Source organism: Lutjanus erythropterus, chromosome 19 (genome assembly GCF_056507025.1).
Source record: "Lutjanus erythropterus isolate fLutEry1 chromosome 19, fLutEry1.hap2, whole genome shotgun sequence".
Lineage (NCBI taxonomy): Eukaryota > Metazoa > Chordata > Actinopteri > Lutjaniformes > Lutjanidae > Lutjanus > Lutjanus erythropterus.
Genome location: NC_139335.1, coordinates 25,501,798 through 25,523,373, shown reverse-complemented (window position 1 = coordinate 25,523,373; position 21,576 = coordinate 25,501,798). Strand labels below are relative to the sequence as shown.

Below are 21,576 nucleotides of genomic sequence, written 5' to 3'. Positions count from 1 at the left end.
AAACCTTTTTTGTATTATTCTTTTCTATATTCTGTCAGTCTTTGTTAACACTGAGTTCAATTTATGGCTCAGATAGCCCAGTTCCCCATGAGGAGCCTTTATACATCCTCATACCAATTGTACGGAATTTATGTTGCGCCAAGGTGAATCACCAACAGAGGACAACAGGATATTTGTTCTGTGTGTGAAATTGTTTGGATTCAAGTCAGATATGAAGACTTACATCCATCTTGCTGGGGCAGTCTGGATAGCGGGGATCTTTGGGAGTCTCACATTGTCCTAATGCTCCATCCCTAACTGGAGAGAAGAAAAATGCAGGGTATTTATCAAAGCCTATACACATGACAGACCACACAAATCAGCAAAAATGCTGCATTGTTTGGATTTTTTCTTTTTTTTATCAGTCAATGCACAGACACAAAAGTCAAACGCAAAGATGAAGGTGAAAAAAATAGAGATGTACTGATCCACTTTTTTCATTTCCATCCTAATTCCAATATTTGAATTTGGATATCTGCTGATACAGATGCTATACCAATATTAGCGCTCTATTTCTTGATGTTTATGATTATTTATTAGGGATGTAATGATTAATCGATGACTGATTAAATTTGATGTCATCAATAACATTCTTAGTGATGATGATCAATATGCTATCAAATAAAGATCTGAAATAAAGCAAAGACTATTTTTATGAACACATACTGCATGTTATCTGATATTCAGTTCTATATTTTTAATATGTAGGCCTCAACATTGTTTATTATATCTGTATGTTTCACAGGCTGTTGGGAATATCCATTATTTTGCTATGGAAGTAAAGCTTTGATTAATGGGGGAAATAATACATTTGGTATTGGTGGTGGTAATAGTAGTAGTCACAGTAGTGGTAAGACTACATGAGGCTGAAACTGAACTTCAGTCTGGAAAGCTTGTGTAGTTTGTGTGATGTAACTTGTGTCATGGCATCCTTCAACCATCATGGTGTGCTGTGGAATTTCAGCCTGTGACAATCACATTGGCAGCTGATCATCATTCGCAGCCCTCATTTAAATAATTTCCCATGATGCAGTGCTGCTCATTTAAGTTTGCTATTTTATGCTCCAAAATGCAAATATTAGTGTTTGTTTGTAATGTATTTGTCACACCCTTGTGATGTGTTTGTTCAGAACATGGTTGTTTATGGTGATATATGTTGATAATTGTCATTTTTGTGTTGGTTTATTGTTACACCATTAATGAAATGGCTAGAACATTTCTTCACTGCAGCTGTATTGTAGCACAGTAATTTGAAACACGTTTCCCTACATAATCGAAGTGAAAAGTGCTATTCAGCTCTCACTTCATAATGATAATAATGATGGAGTTTAAAAATAAATAAATGGCTAGATAAATTAACATGGCAAGCAGATCACAATAAGGATTGTCATTGCAACCTCAGTAGCTGATGAAAACCTTGTGTTTTTACATGTTTGGTTGATCGAATCAAAGTAGCTGCTTTGCATTTCTGCCGTCAATACTGTTGACCTTCATTCAATAATATAGAAGTTCTATCAATATATCAGACTTTATCTATGATTTAATTTTGCAATATAACACCATGCTCCATACAATTAATAGATTCATTAGCTCTGGGGCTCCCAATTGCTCCTTGATCAAACAGATCTTTACAGCATTTCCCCTGGGCCCTAAGCCTGTTTGTCTTTTACATTTCAGCATATATCCTCCAGCCTTTGGGATGAACAGAAATAAATTAGAGAGCGGAGTGAGCTGTAAACGCTTGGCCTCCCCTGCTGAATGGCTGAAGTCCCTGTTCCATCCCACTCACTGGATTTACTATAGATAGATTGCATTAGTGTGATTCATAAAAACCATAATCTCCCCTCTCTTTCTTGCACCCTTTTTTTCCTTCCCCCATCTTTCCTGTTTCTTTCTGCACCTCTCTTTCCTTTTTCCTTTCCGCCTCTCCCCTCTCTTTCTTCTCCCTGAAGCCCGGCACTAGAAGGCCCAATTAAAGGAGCAGTTGCAGCTCCTCCGCCAGCATCCTGCCAAGCGTCGAAGAGCACAATCACAGACAAATAATTGCCAGCCATTCTGTCTGATTAGCATGATAACGACAGACCTCTCACGATGAAAAGTGCTGCTGCCTGCCACTGTCAAAACTTAGCCAGGTTCGGATCAGCCTTATTTAAATGGTATCAGACATTATGACAACAGACAAATTATCTGACGCCGTTTTAATGAGACTGTGAGCTGAATGGTTTCCAGTCATGAAGTGCAACGTAGTGGATACAGGAGAGAAATTGATTCTGAATTAAATCACGCTGTCCGATTTCTATTCTGTCCAATAAAGAAATTGAGAATGAAGGCCAATAAAGAAAGCAGACAGGCCTGGATCCCATTAACCAGGCGGTAATTCATCATCATGATTTAAACATTCTGCATGTCGTGTGCTTATGATATGGCAACAACAAAGGAGCACTGCGCCGCACGCGAGCTCCTCCACCCTACTATAAACGGTGGTTTGCTATTTGAACGGTTAATGTGCCGTGAGTAATGTCTGTCATGTTCTGTATGATCAACCAGCACGTGCACGTAAGACACAAATTATGCATTCAAGTGTTCGACTGGATCCGGGCATGACAGTCGGGATTATGTGGGGAGAGAGGAAAAGTGTCTCCAGATTGGACGGATTTGAAATGGACAGGGGGCAGGGGAGGGAATTCATCTGAGGAGCTACAGCTATATTTGGTATTCTCCAGGTGTGTGTGTGTGTGTGTGTGTGTGTGTGTGTGTGTGTGTGTGTGTGTGTGTGTGTGGGCAGGTCAGGCTGTGTGTGTCTGTGCACACGTATTTGTGTTGTGGGGAAATAAATGTGGTCACTCATATTATGGGGACTGGCCTTCCCTGTGATCATAAAACACAAAATTTAGGGTGATGACTTTGGTTAGGTTTAGGTTAAAGTGACACTCATACATATTTTTCCCATGACAAGTAGTGCTATTTATCCATCTTGGCGATATTGGCGATAGAGATATCTGCCTTCTGTCCAATATAATGGGGCTAAAGGGCGTTCTGCTTGTGGTGCTCAAAAAATACATTTGAAAAATTCAACACCACTCTCTCTTTCCACAAATCATGACCTGATTACTCAAAATAATACACAGTCCTTTTTGTAAGCGGTTTCACATAGGAACTACTTTCTTAGTAACAGAAAAGAAAGTAGTTCTGTTTTCCAAAGTACTGCCAGTAGATGCTACTGCAGAGAGAAAGTACATGAAACTGCTCACAGCAAAGTCTGTGGATTATCTTGAGTAAATGTGTCATGATTTCTGGACAGAGACACTGTTTGTGAGTTTTTGAAATGTATTTTTCTGGTGGTTTGAGCACCACAAAATGAGTGCCACTTCGTCCCATTACACTGGAGAGAAGGCAGATATCTCTACGGCCAAAAACTCTCTGGAAAACTCTGAAACTCACACCAAAAGTCTAGATGGATAAATAGCACTACAGGCCAGTGGGGAAATGACTATTTCAACTGTCCCTTTAAGATTACGGTAACAGCTACAGTTAGGCAAGTAGTCCTTATGGGTAGAGTTAGGCTAAGTCTGTAATGTCCACTGAAGTGATGGAGAAACAACTGTGTGTGTGTGTGTGTGTGCATCAGTGCTTTAAATTGTACCTCTGTTGCTGGCCATGCTGCGCTGTAGGATCTGCTCCACCCTCACCGCCATGTCAGACATGTTCTGGGCGATGGCCTGGATTCGTTCCACTAGTCCTATAGGTTGAATTCTGATCATGGTTGTCAAACACAAACAGACACACACACACACACACACACACACACACACACACACACACACACACACACACACACACACACACACAAAGGGATGAAAAGAATATCTAAAAATATGCTAGTAATAACCATCTTGTAATGCTCTTCAAACTGCAACCAGGCACCTTCAAAAGAAAGAGGACACTATATGTCTTTTATAGCTTCCTTCCATCCCAGCAGTATTTGTTGTTTTTCCAGCCTTCACAGTGAGCGTGAAGCAGTGGAAGAAATGCTAATTGTCTAGAACTTGAGGCGTGAAATCGAAAAAGCTTTTAAACACTGACAGATAATTTATTTGTTGAGATAAAAAAAGTAACTCGGCATATTAAAAGCAGGTCCCCGAGGGAAATAAAAACAGAAGACAATTAGGTTGTTAGCAAATGTGTTTCCCTGCTCTTGACCTCTGTGGCCTAAGAGCTGTTGGCACAACAATCAAGAGCCAATATTTACAATGAGCATGGAGATATGGATGATGAAACGCAGAGGGAATATAGAACAGCGATTTATATTATGGTGCGGTGTTGGAGTAAGAAGAGATTTTGGAAATCTGTAACATCTCTATTACAGAGAGAGCAACAGCAAATGATCAGAAACTGTGTCCAACCTCAGTGTTAGTAAAGTTTCATCACACCCGAGAGCCTAGTTTTATCTAAATATAATCTAAGACCTGCTACTACATATGTGCAGTCTCACCAGAATCAAATCCCACAAAACATTTACTGCTCTACAAGGTGCAAACACCCAAGGAGAAGAGATATCCTGCCAAATTTTATCTTTCTGTGTAACAATGTGCCTTCAAAGAAAAGAGGCCAAATGTTTCAGTATTTGCCGCAACTCCTTAGGAATGCACCGCAGTTACCTGCATTAACGGTTAATGGATTTATGCAATGAATTATAAAATATTCTTGAGAAACACCTCTGTCTTTTCTCAGCTTAAAAAAATTGGTGTCTGAAAGAAAAAGATCAGTTTAAAAGTCGGGTTGACTGTAACTCTCAGAGATTTACTAATGTGCAGCAGTGTTAAGCCAGCAACTCTTTATGAGGGTAGTAATGCCACAAGTAAAGATTACTATCTCTGTCTGGAGGGGATCATGCCGTCACTTGCAGACAACAGATCTGGAGCTTGTCTGCAGCTTGTCTTGCATAGTACTGGACCCATCAGCCTAATTTTCTGTGCACATTCATGACTGCATGCAGAGGGACCTCTTTTAATTCCCCATTTTTTGGAAAAAAGTTGTTTTTATGCCTCCTTGCTGGTGACGAGAGAACAAGACGAGAACATCTTGAGGGAATTTCTTCAAACTTGCCACAAATATCCACTTGGACTGAATGATGAAATGATTAAATTGTGTTGTGAACGCGATATTTCAGGAACCCTGTGAAGGAATTTCTTCAAACTTGGCACAGATATCCATTCTGACTAATAATTAATGTCTAATAGGATACTGGCAGTGCTGGAGAGTAACTACTTACATGTAACTCATCTATAAAATGTCAGAAACTAGTGAAAATATTTAGTTTTTCTGTCATAGACTAGGAAAACCAGAAAATGTTCACATTAGAGAACCTGAAACCAGTGAATTTTCACCATTTTGCTTTGAATGTTACTTACTTAAACTGATTTTCCAAATTGTTGCCGACACCTTTTACTGTTGATCAACTAATAGATAAACTGAATATGGTAGCTGGAGCCACAGCTAACAATTATTGAGATAATCAATTGATCTATGAAATTTTCAGAAAATCGTAAATTTTTTTCTCCAGCACCCAAACTGCTCGTCTTGTCTGACCAACAGTCCAAAACACAAACGTAATGTAATTTCCAAATTACAAACAAATTTGCTTTATAAAGGACTGAACTGATATTCTTTTGATTCAATAATCAATTAATTGTTTCAGCATTACAAGTTTCTTTAAAATCTGGGTGGAGACGGGTTGAAATTTTTGTATTGAAACTGCTTTTTTTTTTTTATTTGATATTTGCTTTATTGTGGTTGTTGCCATGTAGGGGTGCTGCCCATTAAATGTGCAGGAGCGATCATCTTATTTTCAGACTCTGTGTTGCACTTGCTAGCTGAACTTTGCAGAGTATTTTGCAAGAGAAAAGCTTTTAAATACTTTATGTTTGCAGTTACTGGTGGATCCCATTAAAATGGTGGAAAATGGTGCTTTGCGGTGTGATCCTCGTCTCGACACAACTCAGCACATATTCACACCCACTGGATATCATCTGACAAGCAGCAAATGAAGAGAAAAGTAAATCTTAACCTCCTAAACTTCTGCAGCACAGCTTTAACGACTTGTGCTGCTTTTCTTACAATCAACCGACATTCACTCGTGGAACCACTGTATCATTGCCCTGTTTTACATGGATACAAACAATAAATGAATCTTTTTAATGAGCTTCTCTTGCTGTGTAGTAGTATTTCTGGGATTTACATTTCTCATTAAGCAGCTCTGAATATGTAAACTCAGGAAACTCGCACCAACGAGTGGAAAAGTGTTTCTGAGTCGCATGCAGATCAAGCAGTTAAAAACTCTGATTTCATTGAGGCAGCATGTATTTCTGTGCGTGTGCCAGGGGAAAGCAATCTAACTGTGCTTATATGCAAAACTTAACACAATCCTGAACTCCCATTTCATTTGTCCACGGTTGTTCCCTGGAGCCGAGTGGTAGCCAAACCTTGTCTTCTGTGCTTTTAACCAGCAGGTCAGCACAAATTAATTGCCAATTACACGGACACACTGACACACGGCACACTAAAGTACATACACACATCGCAATGATTATTATGGCATGAAGCTCTGACTGTCTGCTACTGCAGACAGACATCTGCAGCCTCACACTGAGCCATCCCGTATTTACACTGCAGGGACTCTAACCCAGGAGGGCCTATCAGCTGGTGAGGAGCAAGAGGACATCCTAATTGCTTTTTACCAGTACACCACGTGGGCAAAGTTTTACCTGCCTGAAGAGCTCACACAAATCTCCGGGGTCAACCTTGACCCTGTGCCGTGGTGTCTTTTTTTAATCGCCCAAAAGTATCAGCAGGACATACATTTTTTACCACCAAGTTGGTTTTAAAACTATTTGGCCTTTGTCACCGTAGCATTTCCAGTTTAGTCCCTAAGAGGCCAATTAAATGATTGTTAGAACTATGTGACAGTATATCCACAGGGCATTTTGTGGAGAAAATTAAATTCTGTTAGTGTAATATCAAACCGCAGATAAAAATAATTACATGCAGAGTTTTGGCCAGAGTACAACAAATATCTCCCCCCGGGCTTTGAAAAGTCAGGTCAGGTGAGGCTGAGCACCTCTTCTGTCATTGTTCATTATTTCTGCAGCAGTACCGCAGTGGTGAGACATACTGTTAATTGCAAATGTTATTGCAGCGCCTTTTAATGTGGCGTCAGAGGTGGTTACCGTTGCTGTGTGTGGCGGTGCAGGTGTTACTGAAGAGGATTTCAGAAGAGATCCTTCCCGGCTGTGTGGGAAAGGCAGGCGATGTCCAGGATGGAAACGCACAGCAAAGGCAGAAACAGGAGGAAGCCTCCCCTCCTCAAACCCCGAGCAGGTGCGGGCACATGAAAAGGGTCTGTTGCCACGGCAACCGCAGAGCGCACACAACTCAGGGCTGGCAGCTTCAACTTGTCCAGCAAGACCTCTGCTCTTCCTTTTTTTTTTAATATGACAGTCTCTTTCATTTCTCCAGCTGCCCAGGGAGTGGGATGGGGTTTGTTCTTACACATATCATCTTCTTCAACACCAGGTTTCCGCAGCACAAGGCTCTTTTCGCAGCATGCGCCTGCTCTACTGGGATGCCCCAGGGCTCCGTACTTGCCCCGCTTTCCTTTCCTCACACTGTATGTCTCAGGTCCTCTTCAGCCTCTCTGTTTTTTATCTCACCATTAATATGCCAATGAAATTCACCTTTAGCGCACAGGTTGAGCTGGAAGCCTAAACAGAATATCCTGCAGACTGCCTGAAGTTCAGTCTTGACAGCCTTTAGCTACTGCTCTTTCCCAGCCTGTTCCCCCAGCTTTCTACTTCACCTTATCTTCCTCGCCTCAAAAACTTTTCAATTTTGCTGATTTTAAATAAGTTAAATGCCCTCGATCAGTTAATTAAGAGTCCTTTTTGGGCAGGTTGGCTCTCGCCAGAAGGAGGCCTGTCATAATAACTGGATCACATCTGCACAAGCCAGAGGACCTGGATATTCACACTGCAAACCTAATACTGTTGTAATGTCTTAACTTAGATATCACCAGTAGATCATTTAGATTTTTACATTACATGTTCTCACAACATACAAATTTCCAGTTGAGGGAGTTTTCCCCATTCTTGCAGAATAATATATAGATCTCAGTATTTTAAGTACAATACTATCAGCCAAACTCTGCTAGTGGAGATCATGTTATATGATGGACAGCCCCTGAACGGCATCGTGGTGATATTATTTTGTCAACTGTTGTTTCCAAAGTCAAGAATGAAACTAAACTGTCAACTTAAAATTAAGGATGTAACAATATATCACATATTACAATAAAAAAGTCTCAATTCCATAACAGACTGTGATGATATCTACCGCAATATTACACAGTTAATTATATTATGTTAATTTTATTTTATAAAATGACTGCTAGAGACAGCTGCATTGCTTTTGTTTTGCAGTTGTACATACGTAAATCAATTCATGCCATGCATTTTGTCAAGTCACTTTTCTTTCTCTCTGTTTTTTCATATCACAATTATATGAATTGTGTTTTACAATCATACCTTTTGTTTACATCCATACTTAAAGTACTTTTGGTGTATCAGTATAAAGTTTTAATCCATGACCCTTTTGTGTGGAGTTTGAGGTACACACTGGCACTTGAGACCTGTGCCCGAATCCGACGGGACCCAACAGGTTTGGGTCGGTTCGGGCCATATTCCTCACATATTTCATGGGCCTACATTGGTTTGGGCTGTAATATTATTTGCATTACAATAATTATCTTTTTCTTTTCACTCCCCAATTTGGTCGTCAATCCTCCCACCCCCCCCCCCCACATATTGTCCCTGCCACTGCCATCTCCTACTGCTTGGCTCATAGAAGGAAGCTTGTTAAGAGAAATGTCAGGCTATAATTGGGTTTGGGCTAAAACATGCTAATGAGGGATGGGTTCGGACAGAATTTTGTCGGGCTTGGGCTTTTTCAGGCTCAACTTTTCCAGCCTGATTAAAGTTCTAGTACACACCGAGATTGAAGACAGAAATTTCACCCAAATACACACCACTTCTAGTCAACCTGTATTACTCACTCTGCCTGACGTACAGTTGAAAAGAGCTCCTTAAGGCGGAGATGAGCCGAAGCAGTAAGTGCCATTCCTCTTAAAGAATGAGAATAACACTTCACCAGCCTGCTGCAATTTCCTAATGTTTGTGCCGGTAATATATACAGTGTGCCTCCCTGAGACAACCTACATGACAGCAGGTTACACCGGCTGTATGTCATGTAAAACACATTCGACAGGCATTAGGAACCAAGATGTTGTACCTGTCCAGGGCCGAGCTGAGCTCATCCAGCCTGTGGGTATCTGTGGTGTTTCCCAGTTTAGACAGAGCATCCATCCTCTTCATAATGACCTCCAGCATGTCACTGATTTTCCTCAGCACCCCCCGAGATTCTTGACCGCCAAGCACTGAAAAAACACACGGAGACGGACGGATAGTACAGGGCAAATATTACCAAGGTAAATCAAAGCGATGGAAAAGAGCGAGGACGAAGAATGAAGGTGAGAAAGAAGTCATTCTGGGAAAAAGAGCGAAGTGACAAAGAGTAAATTATATTTTAAAATAAGATTCAAGAGTGAATTTTATGCCATGGTTCAGAAATTTTCTATGTAAAGTCACGAGGACTGCAATGATTAATTGAATCGGCAATTAAATTAATCACTTATTTTGATAATCAATTGATCATTTTGAGTCATTTTTTAAGAAAAAAGTCACAATTGCCTGATTCCAGCTTTTTTAATTTTCGGTCTCTTTAACCTTCATGACAGTAAACTGAATACCTCTAGGTTGTGGGCAAAATAAGAAAATGGTGAAAAATGTTGATCAGTGTTTTCCAAAGCCCAAGATAACATCCACAAATGTCTGTGACTGCAACTAAGAAATATTTTCATTGTCCATTGATCTGTCAATTATTGTCTCGATTAATTGTTTAGTTAATTATAAAATGTCAATTTTTTTTCTCCAATGCAGAAAACAAGGTCACAGGAATAAAATAAACTGCTTCCTCCTCTGGTTTTCTCTCTGAAATGGTTTAGTGTACGAGCAGTTTAAATTCACAAATGTAGCACAGACCAACTCAAGGTCACATTTGAAATCCATTTATTTTATGTCCCATTTTACCATTGGTTTACTTTAAAAACACCACTTCAGTTTCTATTTTCTTTCGACCTTCATTACCAAAACAGCAGCTCACCAGGGGCTGGCTTTCCAGCAAAACACAGGAACAGGCAAATTAGTCTGACAGTATTGGTTTTGTCTTCCCGCTCGGCTCAGATTATTAACGACCTGACTGGTGGTAAACCAGACTGATGCCGTTAGCGAACACCTAGTCAATTAAAGAGCCTGCAGCTACAAACATTGAGGTCAGAGCAGGTCTCAGACTGCTTCACTAGTGAGTCAAGGGTCTGACCTGCACTGTTTTCTTTGATCACTTTAAGCTCTGCACTCGATGCAGAGTGTAATTATTAACACACAGTGCATCACAGTGCAAAATCACCAAAGGGCTCAGGAAGAAAACAATTCTTTGCACAAAATGTCAATTTTGATGAAGGAAATTCAAATAATCAAGAAAAATAACGCTGTGCTTAGGACTGGTGGACTTAGAGCGGAGTAGGGGACCTTATTGCTACCTAAGGTGAGGATAAAATGTGATAAAGTGTCTTCTAGGGTGCTCATTTGGTGGATAAAACATGATACAGTGTCCTCTACACCAGTGGTTTTCAATTCTTTCAAGTCAGGCCCCCCAGAAAAATCAGGTTGGTGTTCACAACCACCCATCCCATCTGCCTGAGACTGTTACTGAATCACTGTATGCCACATGAAAGCTACCAAATTCACGCTATATCACTGGTAATGTGATGTAAAAACCATTCTCTGGTCTAATCCCATTCCCATTTGCTATTTTACATTACAACATGCAAATGTTGTTTTGTTAGTGTCTGTTCAGAACTTGGTGTTTTATGTCTGTAATTGTCATTTTAGTGCTGGTTTATAGTTTTAACCATTAATGAGGTAGCGGCTACATTTTTTGAGGCCAGCTGTATTTTGCATATTTTTGAGTGCTTGTCCTATTAAGTCTTATTAAGAGGCTGAGAGCTTATTCTGTACTGCTTGTCACAATGTGTTATTTTTTTGTTGATGTTATTTTATTTGATTCTCCACAACCATTTAGCGGCCGCTAGGGGGTTGCGACCCCCAGGTTGTGAGCCACTGCTCTAGAGTACCTTTCCATTAGACAAAATGTAGTATTAAGTGCCTTCTACAGTGCTCTTCCAATGTATAAAATGCAATGCAGTGCAACATCAGCTGCCCTACATGCTAGAAAATTAGATAACCTCTACATGCTCGTAAATGGATAGTTAATAGTTCCTTGTGTGTTTTACTCTAAGTCACATAATGATACATTTTTAATCTAAACCAGAGATTGCAACCGTTGAACCACAAATGCATCACAACTTTTGCCGTGCTGTTGCCCCACCCCATGCGCAGCTGGTGCCCTTTTAATCTTTTTTTGCCCCTGCCCTGCCGCTTTTTCCGCCGCTGCTTGGGAGTGAACTTGTAATTTGAACCCATGAGGAAAAAACGGCAGAAACCGACAACAGCCTCATTTTCTTGGGGACTGCGAGTGAAAATAAAGCCTCACCTCTCGCCGTTCCCTCATCAATTGCATTAGGCTTTAGAAACTGCAATGTGTGCACACTCACTTCTCCTGTCAGGGTTCATTCATCACTGCCCGGGTCAAAGTCACCTTTCTCTAAGAAGAAATTCTATTACATCACCAGTAAATAAAATAAGGACCAAGAGAGAAATCTCACACTTCTCTCGGTCTGTGTGTGTGTGTGTGTATATGTGTGACTGAGGTTTATAAAAGGAAGAAACGCACTTGGCATCAGAAACAGAAAAAGTTGCAGCGGTATAATTCAAAAGTGAAATTGTGTTAGGGAGAGCCCAGATATCCCTCTAAATCTCTTCTCTTTATTGCCTGTACATATTTTCTGCTTTGGCTTAGCACAGTTTCAGTCATTTCTAGAATATCTTCAGTCAAACTGGCCTAAAGACGTCTCCCTTTGAATAATTCAGCAGTTAGACAACAATTTTTCCTTCCACAGACAGCAGGAGAGAGAGACTAAATGAATTCCCATTCAGACTCGTAGCTTTATAGCAGCAGTTTATCAATACATTTTAAAAGAAGAATGATACACGATAGGAAAGGAGATGAGGTTTAGGAATGAGTAAAGCACTGCAGGGCACTGTATTACTATATTTTTCAAGTAAACATCGTCCTGTCACTTGTAACTGCAGCACCAAACCTTGAGCACAAAAATCTATGGAAACAATTCTTAACCTACAATTATTCTGCTCCTCTTGTGTGCATTTATTCGTGAGAATATTTGTGGAGAAGTTCAAAGGATCCTCTATCAGTTCCAGTGTACTTGCTGCACTACATCTAAACAAAGCCTCTGGGCTTAAGTGTGGGAAGAATTCACTTTTTTTTCACAGTAATGCTCCTCACACACACTGTGCTCGTAAATCACCATTACCGAGACCGAGCACCCTTCCTACACAGTACATTTTTAGAACTGAGCCTTATATATGTTTGCAATCAACTGTTCATCAGGCTGCCTTTTACTCTTGCTTCCCGCCGCCTCTCGGGAATCGTTGGCTAATGTGTTTTTTCCAATGCACAGTCCAACCGGTGTGCTGACAGTGTTGCAGCAGGAGTTGATGGTATCTGTGTGCAAATGTAGAGTCTACTCTGTTCGTTCCTCATCAGCTGCTTAATAAAGGGCAGCTAATCTCCTTTAACGACTCAATTTCTGAAGTGCCACAGCACAATCGATATTATGAACAAATTCCAATTAGATCACCATTTACCATGTACTGTAGCCTGCACTGGGAAACAGTGGCTGAACAGCTGTAAACAACTGCCCTGAGGGAGGCTCGCTGGCCACATGCACTGCCAAAGTCTCAGAACTGAGGCTCAAAAACTAAGAATGACATTTTATCTTGAATACAGATATACACATTATTTTAACTGTGAACACAACTTTTACCATGGCAATGCACTGCTCATTTAGCTTATGTCATGTCATGCAAAGAGACAGCATGAAAACATTATCTGTGTTTGACGGTCAGGGGGACTGTTCCCACAATACAGAATAAATTTACATTTTATGTTTGCACTAATATTTTTCTCACACTTCTGTGGTCATACTTGCTCACATCATAATGTTATCTTATGATGACACATTTACATAAATATGCACAAGATGTGAATATCAATTAATGCAAGCAACAGCAGTTGCTAAGTCAAGACAGAAGTTTGGTCAATAGTGGAAAATATACGTGGCATCCAGTTGCATTCAACAAAATGTTTTATTATATAATATGTCCAGGGAGAGGTTAGATAAACTCATCTGGCTTCCTACAGGGAGAGAAAGATGGCAGAAAGCAGGTCAGGAAATCCCTACAAATGTTCAAAATTACCATTTCATTCTTCAACTAGCTGTTTTTACAGAGTCCCTTTATTCTATCAGGCGCGACCAGAGCTGAAACCTGCTCATGGATGACTGCTGAGCATTCATTTCCAGTCTGTTCTCCCACCCATGAACTTCCACAGCTGTTGTTGGTATCATAAACATTATACAGCTGACTACATAAAATATCACTATTGACTAAGTTCATGAGAGGTCAGCTAATGCTTTTGTCAAAAAAAAAAAAAAAACACACACATATATATATATACATATGCAGTGATCGTGCCTGTGAAACACTCAAAATGAATCAAGTTCACTGGTGGAACCATTCAGTGTCTGGAATAGGGCTGAAACCTGAAAGTCAGATATTCTAATCATAAGTCAGAGACCCCTCAGTCAGCTTCTTCACTTAGATATGGAGCAGGTGAAGCACTGCAGTGGCTGATGATGCTGTCAGCAGGCCGGCAGGAGGGACGCTCCGCGGTGTGCTGGGGTTTTATACTTGAACTATGAGCATGAGGACTCACATTTTTACTTTCTCTGACTGTGTGGAAATCTGATGTTCAGACGACAAAGAAAGGCATTAATACTAGAGGTAGGCTCAAACATGAGACTCATAGGCTGATATGGGAATTTAGTGTGGTGCTGAACTGAAAAAAAAAAAAAATAAGAGAGTCAAATCTTTGCATTGAACAACCAAATCTAACAAATTTTGAGTTGGTTACAGACCTAGTTGAGAATAACTGGTTGGTCTCCGATACATTGCCTATGCCCAGGCCCATTCTATTAGGGTGAGAGGTTAAAATTGAATAATAAATGTAAATAATGAGGTGGTAGGTTACGCGCCTCTAGTGTCTGTAGCTTGCCTCCATTTGGGAGTATTCTGGAGGTGTGCATCTCCATGTGCAACTTCTAGTTTGGTTCATAAACGTGCAGCAGCACAACATGCAAAAGGGCTGGGTGAGGGTGAATATAGATCATTGGAAGGGAACTGTAGTTGTGACAATTATTAAATACTCTCTCAGCCTTTCTATAGTTCTGAAACAGTCACAGACAAAACATGAGCTACTTTTGAGCACTGGCAATCTAACATCTCCTTCATAAAAAGCAGAATATGGAGTTATAACCAACCAGTCTGATGTGTGTAGAGGTGTGTGCGGTTGTACTACACTAGCCTGGTATTCACAGATGATTTAGTGAAGGTAAAGACAGTGAATGGCTGTGCATAACAGTACTGCTCTCTACACAGCACAGGTTGATGATTTATCACTGATCCTGTTCTGACTCACAGCAAACTGTTGCTGCAAAGGAATGACACACTGTATTCACTTTAGACTGTTACAACTTTTCCCAGTTGTGTTCCAGCATCATCTGTTAATCGGGGACCACACTTGGATTGTAGCACCCACTGTTTGTCATTGCTGTTGCCAGCCGGCACTGGGGATACTAGTACAGCCCCAGTGGTTTTGTCCTGGAAACGAGCCTGCTTCTGCTTTTCCCAATTACAACGGAAGTCTACGGAAGCGTGTGCAACTGTCCTTTTCAACTGGTCTGTCCATCACCTGATCCCCACACTGTTACACCTGCTCCTAATTCTCTCTTCAGTTCTTCAGTTGAACAGTATGTACCTGCCCTCTAGCCTTAGATCCCCACCGGTTTGTCCATCATACCATGGCAGTGTTTGAGTCTTTTTGTCTGCCTGTTCTGTTCTGCTCTCATTAACAACCTTCGTGAACTTTGCCTCTACCTTTCCTGTTCGGTCTGTGAATTGGGCTTTGAAGTCTTTGTGATCAAATCATTTTACATGACGGCCATATTACGATTAGTATTTCATTAAGCTTCTAAAGCTCACCAGAAAACGACTGCCTGCATATAAAGCTCAACCCGCAGGCACTTCCAGAGACCTTTCACTTAAACAAATTAACTGGTCCAGGAAATGACGGGTGTTGCAGGTGCAAATGAAACAGCAAGATGTTCCAGTGCTTGTTTATCAGTCTGTATGTGGTTCATTTAGATATGGCCTCTCAGAACTGAATTCAAAGATCATCAAACAACACAACAGACTGAATATCTTTCTTAATTCATCACAGATACGTCATTAAACTCCACAGACAACATCAGAATCAGCAGGTGCTTCAGTTGAACGCTCTGGCTTAGATGTGTGAACAGTGGGTATTACTTTGCACTTTACTGCTTCTTGCACTTCTGGTTAGATGCTCATTTGCATTTTGTTGTCTCAGTGGTCTTATGCAATGAGCAATGACACAAAAGTTGAGTCTAATCTAATCAGATATTCTTCTATATTCTATATTAGACTGCAGTCTTGATTTGTAAAGATCGACAGATCATTCGTTTTATGGCCTATCAACCGTCATTTAAATTTTCAAATTCTTCTTTCAATTCTTCTTTAGAAAGATCTAAAAAAGAAAAAAAAAAAAAAACATTGTATGGTATCAAGTGTGATATAACGACCAATAAGTGTTTTTTTCTTCAGAAGTGCGAAAGCTCATTTCTTCTAATTCATATTTTAATTGTGACACTCCTAATGAAGAATATTGGCCGATATAGTGCTGTCAGAATTGTTTTACTCCCAATAACAATATCATCCACAGAAATCGAGTGTAGGTTGGATCATAGCTTTAATAAACCTTGTGGAGAGAATGCAGCAGCAAAATATGTGCAAAGCTGCCACACACAGAACCAAACAATTGATGTAAGAAAGAAGTAATGAACTTGCTGCACTAACACTGGTCTTGCCTTATTTCTGCAGGAAAATGAGTTGTCCAATTTCCAGAACAAAAAGCTCCCATACTAAAATTAACAAAAGACCAACTCAGATCTGCTGCTCAACACTTTCATCACACTGCAAGGTACAACACAACAAATTAACTATATGTTGCCAGGGGGTAAAAAAAATCTCCCTCCACTGTTATTACATGTTCTGGAGGATGTGGCCTGTGAAGGTTCACTAAAAAAACACCCCACACATTTCAGTTGCTGGCTCAGGTGTGATGCAGGTGCTGCGCAGCATGCAGAAAGCGTGATACAATTACACGGATAATTGTGTTATGCAGACACTGATGACTGACTGTTTTTAATTTGTTTTTGTTTTTTTTGTTCTCTAGCACAGGTTGAACATGCAAGATAAATGCAAGACTATGACTGCATTGTTTTGTTGTCGAGTAGTGAGACAGGCTCTTCAATGGCACCATCACCAGCACCGTCCTGCCTGCAGTCCACACCAGTCTCCCACTGAAAATGTGTGGCGCATTATGAAGTGCATACGATAGAGACTACGGATTGTTTAGGACCTTAAGTCGTATATCAAGCAAGAATGAGAAAGAATTTCACTTGCAAAATTTCAAATAGTTGTTATAAGAAAAAGTGATGTATCACAGTGGTAAAAATGCGACTGTCACAACATTTTTGTAATGTGTTACAGGTTTCAAATTCAGAATGAGTGTATATTTACAAAAAACGAAGATAATCAGTTTGAACATTAAATATCTTGTCTTTGTGCTTTGTGTCTTTGCAAATCAATGCATTCTGTTTTTATTCACATTTTACACTGCGTCACAACTTTTTGGGGCTTGGGGTTGGGAAATGGGTTCAATAAAATGGAAATGCAGTGTTTCTACATTTAGTAGCTTATTCATCAACAAAACAATTGATTATTGCAGTGTGTCATGCTTGATTTATATCTAGGGATTCTTTCACCTCCCTACTGGCACAATTGAGAGCCAAATAAATAAATCCTGTCTTCTCTTATATGCATGCTGGCTGCCCTGTTTCTTACTGAGGGAGCCGAGGGTCAGACCTCTACATCTCACCTGTCACCAGGATAAATTTATACATTCCCTCCTGCTCTGCACTCTTACACACATACACAGAGGCACGGATAGACCACTCCTTGTCCTCTCATTCCTTTTTCAAATATTCATCACAGAAAAGACTGATTGAGATTGAGGTTCTCTTTTTTTTGGCACCGAAGAGGGGGGGTGTGGAGGTGCTGCCCAATCCAGAAGCTATTAGAGCCAAAAACCTCCGTCACATCTCCTCTGTGCGGCTCCTCTTATTGTACCTGACAGCCTGGAAAAGGGAAGAGTACCTGCGCTATTTCTTTAAGTGAGGCTCTCTGTAGCTTCAATTAAAACCTGAATCTATCTTTTTCCCTTAGTTATCTCTTTTGACCTTCTCACAGTATGCAGACGTAGACCAACACGTTTAATTTGAAGCATGGTGATGTTTTCTTATACTGCTCACTCTGAAACACAGCAGTCTTACGTTTATTGATTTAACACAGCTTTAAACTATACTGTCAGCTGATCAAGGGCGGTGTGATTTTTCAGTGAAAACAGCAAAGCACACCTGGCAAATACAGCCTCATTCAAACTGCCAGCCCAAATCTGTTTTTTTTTTGGCATATTTAGATTGATTTTTAGAAAATCTGGACTAGAAATGTACTGATCCACTTTTTTCTAGTTCTGATCTGATTCTGATATCTGAATGTTGATATCTGCTGATACCGATATTATGTGGTCTACAATGCAAATGCTAGTTTATTGTCACACTATAAGTGAGGTGGTTAGTACAGTTCTTCACTCCAGCTGTATATCCACATGCAAGATGGAACATTTTTCCCTACGTATTATATGCTAAATCTGAGCAGATGCAAAAACTACTATTTAACACACTGCAATTCTCAATTCGCACTGCCCAGCATAGTATTTACAAAGAGGAAAGATGAACATGTGGCACTGTGTAAAACTGATCTGAATCCAGAGTAACGCCAGTCCATTACCTGCTAAATCCATTAAAGGGAGACTGATAGGTTGTGAGACTGACTGGATCAGATCCATCTTTAGTCTGCACAGCAAACACCTCCAATACCAAATCCACACAGATTACAGTGCCTCATTTTGGTGCAACACACCTGAGCTGTTGACTGAAATGGTTATCCTGTGATGTGGACATTACAAACAGTGTTGGGCAGTAATCTAATTACTGTAATATTATTTCTTTTTCCAGTAATGAGTAGCATAAGTTACTCTTTCTAGTTTAAGTTGCTATTTTAACTCTGAGTTACTGAGTTACTTTTTGAGTTACTTTTAATGTGGCAGGTCGGGGCAGGTCAGCTGCTAGCCAAAAGCTAAATGAAGGATGTAGGATGAAGGAGAGAGATGTACTTTCCACAGGTGGAAGTGCTGCCATTATTTTCAGTTTGTTTGGCTCCTCAAGAGAGAATATGCAGTGATGGACTCTAACTTGAAGGTCACACTTAGAGAGGTGGGCTTTGTTTCCACCCAGCTGACATCTGGACAGATAACAAAAGCTTTCTGGATGTTCAGTGGACCAGCAGTTCAACTCTGGAGCGCTGCAAGGCCGCCAACAAGGTACAAAAGTAATATAGTAATATAACAAGTAATGAAATGTATTACATTTGATACCAAGTAACAAGCAAGGTAATATTACTTTTTAAAGAAGTAAAAAGTAGCTTATTACACTGCCTGAGTAACTCGCCCAACACTGGTTACAGATGCCAATATCACCAAACCACTATTTAACATTACAACATGGCTCTGGCAGCAAGTAGCCTCCTGTAAAAATGGCTAAAATGCCAAGCTAAACGGTCTAAAGTCAGCCTGCATTTCACTTGAAAGGATTGCAGTACTGGGCGGGATGTCCAACAAATGTGTGCGTCCACAAGGGAAGCATCTGGTGATGCAGACACACTTGAAATCAGAGGGATGCACCATGCTTGACTGCTTGTGCGACCCCATGACAAGCACATCTGCCAGCAGTGTGACCGTGCCCTGGTTCAAGATGAGGAACGTAGATATAAGAGACAAGATGCGACATGTCATGACAAATTTTAATGACATGCCATTTATATCTATGATGGGGAGAGCGCTGATGATGATGACAACAGCCTTTCCTCAGGTTAGAAAATATGATCGTGCCAAAGAACTGAAGTTGAAATTTGAAGCTGGAGTTTGTTGAATACCAACTCAAAATTTATTTTGCTGCAATTAGTACTGTAACTTATTCAGTGTGAAATTAATGTAATTCAGTTAGGTTTTATTTATTGTGTGAATTTGTTCTGTAAATTTGTGTTTTGTATTAATTTCTATTTACATAAAAATCAAACTTTAAACTGTTAATATATTGTTCATTGGCAGATTTGGACACAGAGTTATCTGCTAATATACTTTTATCAAAAGCACATACAGACTATTCAATTTACCCAGAAACACATCACATGTCACAGAATCATTCTCTAGGATGGGAGTTTTATTCTCTTTTAAGCTCTCACTGCTCAGATTGTGCAGAACCATAAAAATATGATGAGCATTTGCATAAACATATTTCCTGTTTTCACACAGGAAAAAAAAACATCTTGCATGAATGCAAAAGAAACAATAAGAATAGAAAATGCTACCTAAACAATCAAGTCAGGAAGTGAACTTCCCGACCCAGTTTGCGGCTCGTGACAACAATACTTACACTCTAAACAACGCTGAAATAAATGTGCCTACCTCATTCACTTTAAACCAGCATTTCTCAGTCCTGGTCCGCAGGGACCACTGTCCTGTATGTTTTAGATGTTTCCCTGCTCCGACACAACCGATTCAAATGATCAGCTCATCACCACGCTTCTGCAGAAGCCTGATTATTTGAATCAGTTGTGTTGGAGCAAGGAAACACCTAAAAAATGCAGGGCAGTGATCCCTGAGGACCAGGACTGACAAACGCTTAGCATTAGGGTCTGACCAATACTTGGTTTTTGGTGCAGATACTGACATTAAGGAGTAAATACATTCAGAGAGGTCTATCTGCCAGTATTCTTTATATAGAATAGGGCTGCAACTATTGATTATTTCCACTGTCAATTAATCTATCGATTATTTTCTCAATTAGTAAATCATTGGTAACCAGGTGGTGATTTTTTTGAAAAAAGATATGGGTTTTGAATTTTTCAAATGTACTTTTGAGACCAGAAGCTGAGTGCCGTTTAGTACAAATATAGTGGAGAGAAGGCAGACATCTCAGGGGCCATTAACTCCAGAACTCACACCACTAAAATCTAGGTGGATGAATTACGCTACAGACCAGGGGAAAAATATGTATTTTTGATTTAGCGGTGACGTGTCCCTTAAAAGACTGGATTACAAAGCTTCTGAAAGGGATATTATCACACAGGAACCGACATCAAAAAGGTACAACAAGCTAACATTAGCATTAGCTTGTTGTTAACCTTTCCTGCTCAGCTTAGTTTGGGGCTTACATCCATCACTTTTCCAGCAGTTGAGAAATAACAAACAAGACTTTTCTTGATGTTGAGAAGCTGCAGAGGTAATTAACTGACAGACTGTAACCTGAACTGTACATTTACTGCCAGCCTGACAGATTTCAATTCAAGTTTCTGCTCTGCTATGAGCAGTATCAGTCTGCTGCTCATTCTCTTTATAGCATGTCAGACACACTTACCTATTCCCTAAAGGAGCTACGCTATGCTTATGACAGTATGCTTCAATAAGGTCCAATAAAACATTAATATTAAGACAGCTCTGAAAATGCATGCACATACTGCACCGCCACACTCCGATAAAAAGGTAATAATGTTGTAGCAGCTAATTTACAGAAAGAGCTGCAATCAAAACAAGTAGTACTTCATTTCCCACTGTTTTTCCCAGGAGTCTGTTTAATCAAGTGATGGATCCACACCAACATGTCTATACACAAAATTAAACTAACACCAACTGTTCTTATCAGTCGGTTCTACAAAAGAATAATAAGCAGCCATGTAGACTACAGTCTTTGTCTGAAATGGGTCTATTGTAATGCCAAACAATAACACCGAGAAAATAAGACACCCTGTTGTAGTTCTTAAATTCCTACAAAACAGCAGCTTTTATTTAAAGCATAATAATGATGAAGGCTACAACGCTGTAAACAACAAAGCAATCTCACTCACTGAAAAC

General features: G+C 40.0%; 1 protein-coding gene across 1 annotated transcript in view; it reads right to left on the bottom strand.

The window, feature by feature from the left end:
• mgat5b (alpha-1,6-mannosylglycoprotein 6-beta-N-acetylglucosaminyltransferase B) overlaps positions 1–21,576 on the bottom strand; it is an 87,240-nt gene that overhangs the window by 55,580 nt on the left and 10,084 nt on the right. The window contains exons 3-5 of the mRNA XM_084744384.1: positions 9,382–9,526; positions 3,683–3,792; positions 224–297 (exon numbers count right to left, since the gene is read on the bottom strand). Coding sequence (XP_084600510.1) covers positions 224–297; positions 3,683–3,792; positions 9,382–9,526 — 329 coding nt within the window. The remainder of the gene's footprint in view (positions 1–223; positions 298–3,682; positions 3,793–9,381; positions 9,527–21,576) is intronic.